Source organism: Macrobrachium rosenbergii, chromosome 7, assembly GCF_040412425.1.
Source record: "Macrobrachium rosenbergii isolate ZJJX-2024 chromosome 7, ASM4041242v1, whole genome shotgun sequence".
Taxonomy (NCBI): Eukaryota; Metazoa; Arthropoda; class Malacostraca; order Decapoda; family Palaemonidae; genus Macrobrachium; species Macrobrachium rosenbergii.
Window position 1 is genome coordinate 61,113,573 of NC_089747.1, and position 10,000 is coordinate 61,123,572.

At 41.0% G+C, this 10,000-nt stretch overlaps 1 protein-coding gene across 1 annotated transcript in view; it reads right to left on the bottom strand.

Moving 5' to 3' along the window:
* Positions 1 to 7,520: 7,520 nt before the first annotated feature.
* The window catches only part of LOC136840445 (uncharacterized), a 57,486-nt gene continuing 55,006 nt past the window's right edge, over positions 7,521 to 10,000 (bottom strand). Inside the window, exons 3-4 of the mRNA XM_067107122.1 lie at positions 7,892 to 8,112; positions 7,521 to 7,752 (exon numbers count right to left, since the gene is read on the bottom strand). Of these exons, the coding sequence (XP_066963223.1) occupies positions 7,521 to 7,752; positions 7,892 to 8,112 (453 nt within the window). The remainder of the gene's footprint in view (positions 7,753 to 7,891; positions 8,113 to 10,000) is intronic.

The following is a 10,000-nucleotide window of genomic DNA, read 5'->3' on the forward strand; positions in this document are numbered from 1 at the left end:
GATAGAGTGTTTGTGAAAGTGAATGTTCGGAATGATCTGAATTATAAATTAAGTCCTGAAGTTCCACGGATCTTTTGAGATTGTAGAGATCAAAAGGGAATAGATTTGTAGTTAAAGATGTAAATACTGGAGTGACGAAATTGACCCATATTTCGAAGTTGAAGAAAGTTCGGATGTAATGGAGCATTTGTATATAGTCATGTAAAGGAAACGTTTGTATATAGTTAGAGGATAAGTGGGTTGATGTTTGTATATATATGATATTTATTTTTTTTTGTCTCTTGTTCATTCTAGATGTTGAAGTTCTTAATCACTTGTTTTCGAATGATTTTGGGGAATTAAGACATGGGCTAATTTCATACGAGATTTGACCCGTGTGTTAGTGTGTTAGTGTGTTATTGTGTTATGGTGTTATGATGAGTTTTATCATCTGACGCAATGTGTGTGTTGTTTAGGATTATTTTTTTGGGACAAAACTTAGTATATCGGACCGAACAAGTCTGATCTTTTTCGGGTTGGGAGATCGTATTTGAGCATTTGGATTTTTTTTTTTCAGTTTCTTTTTTTTTTTAAATGAAGGAGCTGTACTGTGAGTAGTTGTAGTTGTTAAGATCATGGGAGCGATTGCCATTACGTCAATTGCTATTTTGTTGAGAATTAGTCAGGTGTTGCGAAATATTTGCTAACCGGAGTAGAACTTTCATGTCTTTTACGAGATATGATACCTTTTAGTGTTGGATAGGATTCTCGAGTATTTTTTTTTTTGTTGGATAGAATTTTTTTTATGAGTGAGTTCCGTAGAGTTATTGTGCTTAATAGTGAGTTGATTGTGATTATTCTGAGATACACACTTGGAATTAGTTCACATTAAGAGTGTTTGACTTTTGCATTAGTAGTTTTGTTTGGTTCAGTAACATGAAACCTTTTGTTATTAGACATTTTCTTTTCAGTTGTCATTTTGGGGAGACTCAGTAGTGACATGGGATGGATTAGAGACCATGTTCATTTTGGGAGATCAATATCAAGGTTCGGGAGTTGGTTATAAGACAAGTTGTACTTTAGTTAGAGAGAAGTGTGTGTGTGACAGTAGTATTTTCCAGTTGCGAGTTGTATCTGTGGGTGGTTGTGAATTATCATTAGTTCATGGACAGACTCCGACAGAATGTGACTTTAGACAGTTCCTGCGAGATTACCACATTGTGTCCACCAGTACTCTAACTGCCGCGTTCTGCAAAGAGTGCAGTTACAATGATGTGCCAGAACAACAAGTCGACGTCATTCGTTCTTCAGGATCCAAGCTGTTTGATGCTGCATGCCGTGTGATGTCTACGGACTTTCGTACTTAGCCGTGCTGTATTCAACAGTTCCGAAGATAATTATACGTCATAACGATAAATAGCATTTGGTAGTGGCGGTACCTACAACCAAGGTGCCAATGACAGTTCCACCATTGGAAGACATCGACGATTCCGTGATGTTCGAGTATCAGGAATATATTATGCCGACAATTTTAATTGTCTTAATAGCTATTTTACTGATAATTCTTGTTGTGGGGTAGTAAAGCTTATTCGTGTTTGTAAGATTACATGTAAAGGCTCTAAGAACACAACCCCAGTGACTTTGGAAGTGCGTCATGAGAGCAGTCCTTAAAGCTGCAGTGCAGTAGACATTGCTCATTGAGCATAGCCTTATCTGTTATGTTTTATACATATGCTTTTGTTTTAGTTTGCTGTTAAGGAGAAAAAGACGCTCTTATGGGGTGAGCCGAGCTCTATTTAAAGGACACATATATGCATTTCATAGCTTCAATGCTTTAAGGTGTGATGAAAGAATTTTTGGAGCAGATGGTACTGACCGAGCCGTCAGTTGCAAAATCTTTGTATTCAGCAAATAGTTTGATTCCTCAGCTCTCTGCGCGAGAAGCTCAGCAATATTGGAGATCAGGTGATCTCCGAGCGTTATGTATATTCGTGAGTACGTCGTTACTTTGATCTAGATTATGCCAAAATCTACCCTAAAAGTGAGTTTGATCGTTCATTAACGTGATAGAACTGCAGTTGTCCAGTCATAGCTTTGGAGTCGTTCCAGGCTTTGAAAATCGGCAGATAAGGTAGAGTTTCAAATCTCTGTTTTTATGGGGAGGAAATTGAACTTGTGATTTTTACCATGACTTTCTGATCATTGTGAACTTTTGAACTGGTGTGGGAGATTTAATATGAATATTCATACCTCTTTTATATTATTATTTTGTTGTGTTACGTTTGCCATATCTTGGCTATGCATTTTACACTTTTCATTATTGTGTTTTGTATTTCATATATTTTTGGGAGTTTTCTATCATGTTTAATTCTTTCGACAGATGTCTGTGGACTTAGAAGTTTGAGAAAAAGGACATGCAAGTCATTTTGCAATAATCAATTTATGTTAGACTGTTTTTTTACATGACTTTAGTTATTGATTTGGGGAGTATGTGTGATTTTGGGCATTTTCAGGCTATTAGCCATAATGAGACTTCTTTAATCAGAAGTGTTTTTTGCAGTTTAGAGTTTAGTTATCTGACTCGATAATTCATTTATTATGCATTTTAATCTTTGCTTTGTTTTATTCATTTCTTGTTGGGTTATTTGAATAATAAACCTATTTTTGTAGAAATGATTGTGTTTCTTTAAATAGTCCATTTAATTGCTTTGGTGAGAATGAGTGAGGTCAGGGTGGATGAGCTTCGGAAAACGATGAGAGAGAGAGAGAGAGATACAGAGAGAGAGAGAGAGAGAGAGTTGAGAGAAAAAAAATGTGAGTGTTATCATGGGTCGAATCTTTTCATCTTTTTCCTGAAATAAGATCGCTAGATCACGCTTCCATACATTTTCAAAAAGTGTTGAATCTGTTCCTTGTAACATATATATATATATATATATATATATATATATATATATATATATATATATATATATATATATATATATATATATTATATATATATATATATATATATATATATATATATATATATATATATATATATATATATATATATATATATATATATATATATATATATATATATATATATATATATATATATATATATATATATATATATATATATATATATATATATATATATATATATATATTGTTAAACTGGACTTGGTTGATAAGAATTTACACACAAAATTATAACTGATGCTGCCACGAAACCAAGGGAGTCAGTTTGTAAACAAAAGGAAAAGTTTAATTGAAGACTTACCTCAGAATTTTCCTGGAGTTATCATTTTAAGGTGGAAGGTCGCCATATTGGAATTTAGAATTCTTTTGCCAATTTACAGTGATTTGTTTATAGAAACTTAGCAAATCAACATTAAGTAAATCAACATTTAGACACAATACACCATCACAGAAGAGGCAGATTCAAAATAGGACACAGTAACAATAATGAAATGAATTGGCAACAAGCAAGTGGATAAAAAATGTGGCCAATCTGCAATAATCAGCTCAGTGATAATAATCACATTCAGTCTGCCCTGATTATGTGAAATAGTAATGCATTTGATGGTGTTCCAGGATGGAGGAATACGTCATAAGAACAGTTAGCCTGGAATTTCTCTGAACTACGACCAGGAATTGTGGTGGCAGGCGAGATATGGAAGCATGGGATTGATCGCACCACGTCAGTGTCCCTCCTTGAAAGAGGTTCTGGAAGTTAGGAGCTGCTCAAACTAAGGAAATCAGAATTCCCTACGGAAGATTACTCTCCAGACACGTTCTTAAATACAACACAAAACGTCAGCAGAAGGTGCTTTTGATGAAAGCACGTAACATGATCTGAGAATCGGAGCAATTGAGTTTTAACAATGAACACGTGATTGCACTCAAAGTTAACTTGATAAAATTAACACTTAACTTAAATAACTTAAATAGCCCTTAGATTGCACTGGTGGAGGGATAAATGATTGTTATTTCGATCTTTACTCAAATTCAAAGTGCGTAAATGACAAGGCAGGGGATAATCACGGTGCAGGCAAGAGTCTGACAAAGGGAAGATTGCTTTCATGGAGGAAGAGGTTAAAAGTTTAAAAGAAATGGAATTTAAGAGTTAAGTAAAAGGGACAGGGCTGGCTATTGACTACTTGCAAAACGTACGAACCTTTTATGACTGTTAAGGCGCCTACAACCATTCCAGGTCCCTTGTTTGACGACAGTCCAACCAGCGGAGATAGGGAAATGCAGCATGTTCACTGGTGCTAGATGAGGTCAGAAGCAAGTCTCTGCCCTGCTTTTGAAAAACAGGTGTCATTTGGCGTCAGGTGGGGGCAACGGCAGCGGTACCTGCAAGTATGTCAAAAGGCCAGTAAGGAGTAAATGAAAAGGACACTTATCATTATATGCCTATAGAATAAAAATCTACCTGTTCCCCAGACCCTGATTCGCCTTCTGCCCTTCCCAATCCCTACATGTCCTCCCCATCGCGTGATGGGGGGGGAAAAGTTTTTGGTATTGTTCTTCTGGATTGTACAATGTTGGGGGTAGGTTTTCTACACACTAACTAACAGCTGTTTACTGGTTCAAAATCCAGCCTCCTCCCTATATGAAAAACAACCCGACAGGCCAATGAATGCTAAATGATTTCAAAATTAAATGAATTAAGGAACGGTAAAGGAGGGAGGGATGTTTATCCTTGACAGGTCCCCTAAAAAGGCCCTTCACACCCTTTAGGTGTGAGGGTCTTAGCTAATTCCTCCCGATTGGCCCTTGACCCTACATAAGGTGGATTGTGGCTCTGCACATCTAAAGGAACCTACCTAACTGCTAAGAGGGGTTCTGAATTGGCTGATTTACAGGCTAACCTACCTAAGGATATGGATACTCTCACTAACTGGCTAGGATGGATGGGATAAATCTACGCCTAGACAAATGCATTTGTAATAAAACCTAACCTAACCTACTATCCCCATGACTCTGGCACTGCACGAACTTGCACTAAAGAATGGCACACACTGAGTTATGATCGGCACTAAATTTTAAACTAACACGCAACAAATTGAAACTTATTTAACCTGAAGGGTAATTCACAATGTTGGGTTAGTAATATATCAGTTTGAGTCTAGAGTGGGTTGGAAGGAGGTTAGTTGGAGAAATGTTAGTATTACAAAGGCCTAAAGTGGTTAATGTTAATGCTACAGGCTCCAGGGTCATACAGGCTACCTTCTCTGGGCAGGTGCCAGGATCATCTGAGATGGAAGTGGCACTGCGCCAATGGGCATGAGTGCCAAGAAGAGCTTATGGCTCTGACTCACGAGGTAAATTTCTTCTGCCCCTTCTTCTTCCTGGGGCGGTGTCTGGCTAGGCCATTCCTAGGAGTCGATTCTGAAGAAACGGCCAAAAGTTTCGTCAGGAGCAGGATCAGGGCAGCCTCAAAATGCTACGGGCTGGCCTCCTACTTCAGCTGCTCGACAAACGTCGTGGGAAGTGAACCAGCGTCTGCGTCCTGGCTGACAGTTCTGGTCGACCAGAAAAGAGGTAATGTCCAGGCCTGCCAGAGGGTCGTCCTCAGCAGGTGGAAGGGTGTGGAAGAAGAAACGTCACATTCGGAGGTTTGCACTGTGCGATGATCACAGTTGAGAGGTTTGGGGATCTCCATGGAGGATCCAAGTCATGTTTTCAAAAGGACTTTGGCACTGGCACTAATTCAGGGCCAGTCTCAAAGCAAGCACTTTTTAGGAGCATCCAGCCAAGATGGATGGAGCTTGGCACCGACCAGTGCTGGCAAGGGGCACTGGCAGTGAAGTAATGTCAGACAAAGCTGAAGGGGACCTGGGGATCAAGACCCTCGGAGTCCCTGGCATGAATGGGACAGCGATTCCTGTCTTAATGGGAGGACTGGGCCTCTCGGTTCAGTGGAGATGGCCGCTGATGGTTAGCCTACTGGGGCATTTGCCCATCTTTCAGAGTGACCCCTTATGTTGCAGGTCCTGCAGCAGCAGTATTTTGTTTGATCCCTTTGGAATGGGGAGTGATTCTTGGGTGGCTCCAGTCGCACAAGACCCTCGGACTAGGCCTAAACTGTGGTTGATTAGTATCGATTACTGGCGGGGTATGCACAGCTGTCACAAGGGTTGTGTCCCTATCTGAAGATTTGGTGCTGGAGGTGCTGGTGGAAGCAGTCAGGCAACAGAGTGGTGTGGGGTGGGACATCCCCAGAGGATGTCGCGTTAAGCAGGAACTCCACTCCGTGCCTAATTATGCTTGACAATGCTAAGGCGATGCAAAACCTTATTGCTCCAAGGGGTAATCACCCTGAGCTCAACTGTGGGGATGGTCAAGGACTGTTCGGTTCACCCAGGTCACTTCCACTTGGTGTGCTCCTCTACTTGGCACTGGCGGCACCTGGGCCCGATCGATCAGACTAATGTCCGAGCCAGTGTCGGTAGTAGTTGGCAGGTGTACTGGGGGGCTGGAACTGTCCAGAGAAGCCACTGAGACGGACTGGGTCCAGACCCTCTAAGGGTGAGTTCTCTCATTCGGCTCAGCTAAAAAGGCATTGGCACTGATCATGTTCACGTGCCTGGGTGTGACCACATGTTTTGGGCATGCAGGATACCCAGCAGAAGAGTGTCCTGAAGCTCCACAGTCTCGGCAGGGGCCCCGGTGATATGTTGATCTTCCGGCAGTGACGGTGTGCTGGGAAGTTGGTGTTGAATTAGGGCGGAGAGGAGGACTGGACGGTTGCTGGTAGGCTGCTTGGAGTTGTTGCCCTGCTGATTGCCATCCTTATAGCGGGAATCTAGCTGATTTGGCATGGCCTGACCGTTTACAGATGGGACACAGAGGTTTGTTAGGCGTCCATTCCGTGAGTGATTGAGGCCTGATAGGTGTCAGGGTGGCACTATTTTGTGCTGCAAGGTGCCATGGGAAGGGTTATATGTCTCCCAGGCATCAGCTAAGTGGCAGGCTTCCTTGAGGGTGGCTGGCTGCTTATCATTAAGATACACAGCCAGAGGCCCGGGTGCACACTGGAAGAGGTCCTCCAGCATGGTCCAGTTGAACAAATCCTCAAAGGTGTCTGCACCATAGACTCTAACCAGCGGGTCCCAGCTTGAGTCTTGTCAGGCAAGCCCATTCTGTCCAGGACCAGCCGACGTTCTTTTAGCCATAACTCTGAATCTTTGTCTCAACCTCTCAGGGTGATTTCATACGCCTTAGTGATGGCCTCACGGATGGACAGCCATGTCCCCTCGTTGATCTCTTTCAGGGCTCGGTGAGCAGCCTTAGCCTTCCCGTCTAGGTGCTTGGTAAGCAAGGCCCTCTCAGCCAGGCTGACGTCATAGGTCTCGAAGAAGAATTCGATCTCTTGAGCCATTGTTCCAGCTCATCTTCAGTCCATTTTCCCACGAGGTTATTGACTGTCGACAGAGAGGTATTTAAAAAAGATGGGGTGGGGCTTTTTTTAGTGCTGCTAAAGCTTCTGCACTTTCCTTCTTGGCTCTCTCAACTCGAGCTCCCTGTCTTTGAGGGCTAGTTCATGCTGTCTTCTGTCTTTCTTCTCTTTCATCTTCTTCTCTCCAGCTGCTCGGCTTCTTCTCTTTCTTCTTCTTTGCTCTTGTCTCCGCTTCTTCTCTTTCTTCTTCTTCTCTCTGCTGCTTGGCTTCTTGCTGCCTTTGTTCTTCTTCATACTTTCTCTTCTCAGCGATCTGTTCCTTTACAAACTTTTGAAGGGCCTGGCAGGAAAGACCATCCTCCTTCCCTATATTCCTGGAAATATTGATGCTCCTCGGTTGACATGTTGCTGATGGGAAGGGGTGCTGAGTGAGTTAACTGGGTGTTCCTGAAGGAAAAGGTTTGTGACGATGAGGAAGTGTCCATATTCTAGTGGCACTTCAATGAGTGGCACCTTTGAATGAGGTGGCACTGTGGAAGAGTGTGCCTTGCGAGGGTCACACTAGAGGAAAAGCGTTCCTGAAGGAAGTCTGAGTCCTTATGGGCGGATACGCTGGTAAATGGAGTGCTCCTGAAGGCTCTATGGTCCTTATGGGCAGATGCACTGTTATGGGGTGTTCCTGAAGGAGCTGCAGTCCTTATGGGCTGAAACACTGGTTGTATGGCACCCTGTTTCTTCAATACAGGTGCAATGACTTATAAGGATGTTGCTTTGGTTGGGTGGCACTGTGGTGCTGGTTTTCTCCATGGAGCAATGAAAATGTCAGTGCATGAATTGGCACTGAAGGTGAGGTACTCTGCCTGGGCAGAAGGTAAGTAGGGAGTAGAAAAGGTAAATGAGAGACTCAACAGAATGGAAGAGATAGGAAAGTGAAAGGAGAAAGATAAGTGCTTCAGTGATTGGGTGCATTAGCAGTGCCGCAGATTAGTGGCACTGAGAGAAATGGAAACTGGATGTGACAACGAGTGGATAGCTAGTTATGAGAACTAGAGGGCGCTGCCGAATGAGGACAGGTAGGCTATGAGGTAGGCACTCAATGTGCAATGGTTTAGGCTTGCAACACACAAGTCTGAAGATAAAATATACCCACTCCGCCTGATCAGTTGTACACGTAACAAGATATAATCTATATGCACTTTTATAGTGCACACTAAATGGTCTGGGTTGAAGCACTTGGAAAGAAAAAGCTGGTTTGCTTGATTAATCCGCTACATGAAGCGTTCAAAAATTTCCACCACTGAGTATATGATAAAATTTTAAATGGGTTAGAAATTTGAAATTTCTGGTTTTGTTAGTAATCTAATTCTTTGTATCTGCCTTTTATAATTTGTGAGTTGATCCCCAAACTCTAAAGTAAATTACGTTTGTCCCATGAGAAAAAAAATGCACTAATGCGAGAGGCAAAAAATCATGGGGAAGAAAAAAGATCTCTCTTCTCTGGAGCGTCTCTCATGTAATCGCACGTATTTCTCTCTTATAATCACTTTTATTTTAGATTTGCAAAATTAAATTATAGTTGTGAAAGTACGTTAAATTAAATATATCAGGAAATGGCCCTGCTTATTTGCTCTTCATTAAACTTATTATGGACATTGCTCATCAAAATTGTGGTTAAATTGTTGCATAATACCAAATTGTTAAAAAGATTCCCGGTTTACAGTTAAGCACACAAGGAGGTTTGTTCCTTGAACAAAAGTTGTGGGGACGAATCATTTAAACAGCTGATCGAGGTTCTTGCTCAGTCATGATTTGAAAGTTGAATCGGATGGATGGCGGGGAAGACAAAAAAAACAGCTGACTTTCTTGCTAAATGCGGGTTTAAAATGCGAAATGAATTATTTAAATTCGAATGTCGTTAATATCTTTACTTTATATTGATACTTTAATTGCAAAAATAAACGCTGGGAACTGTTTTCATCAACACTGGGACAGTTGACGCATGCGCCATTTGAACACAACTTTGTCTGGCTGGCGTATAAATGCCAAATTCGCAATCTGATTCCTGGAAACTAATCGTTATTTCAAAATTAATCACTAACCAAAGAAATGTCATTTTCTTTGCCATAACTATTCTGAAATAGACTCCTAGCTACTAGTCCTAAGCGTCCACATGCAAAATTCCTAACTACCCCTTTTTAATTCCTAATTTTAATCGTTTACAACCCGACACTTTTCCTACACTCTAGAAATTTTCTGGAAAAACATTTATGGGATAATCTTTCTGTGTCTCGCTAATATAAGAACCCTACGCGTTCCCTTGTTTATGAACACTTTTAATGCTACAGAATTGTTGCGTTTTTTAAAGAAATATTTATATACCCTTATTTCCTTAATATTAGGACATGCACACTCTTTACAAAAGACGTCCAAAACGATCTCTTTCTGTGCTTCTTTAAAATGAAATGGTTATCGTGAATAAAATAATTTTTATATATTCCTGGTTTTTTAGTCTCGCTTAATAGTAAGTGGAATTTTGGCTATTCGACTATATCCTGCAAGGTCGCCACTGTTACAGACTGGACTTGGTTGATAAAATTTACACAAAAATGTATTGATGCTGCC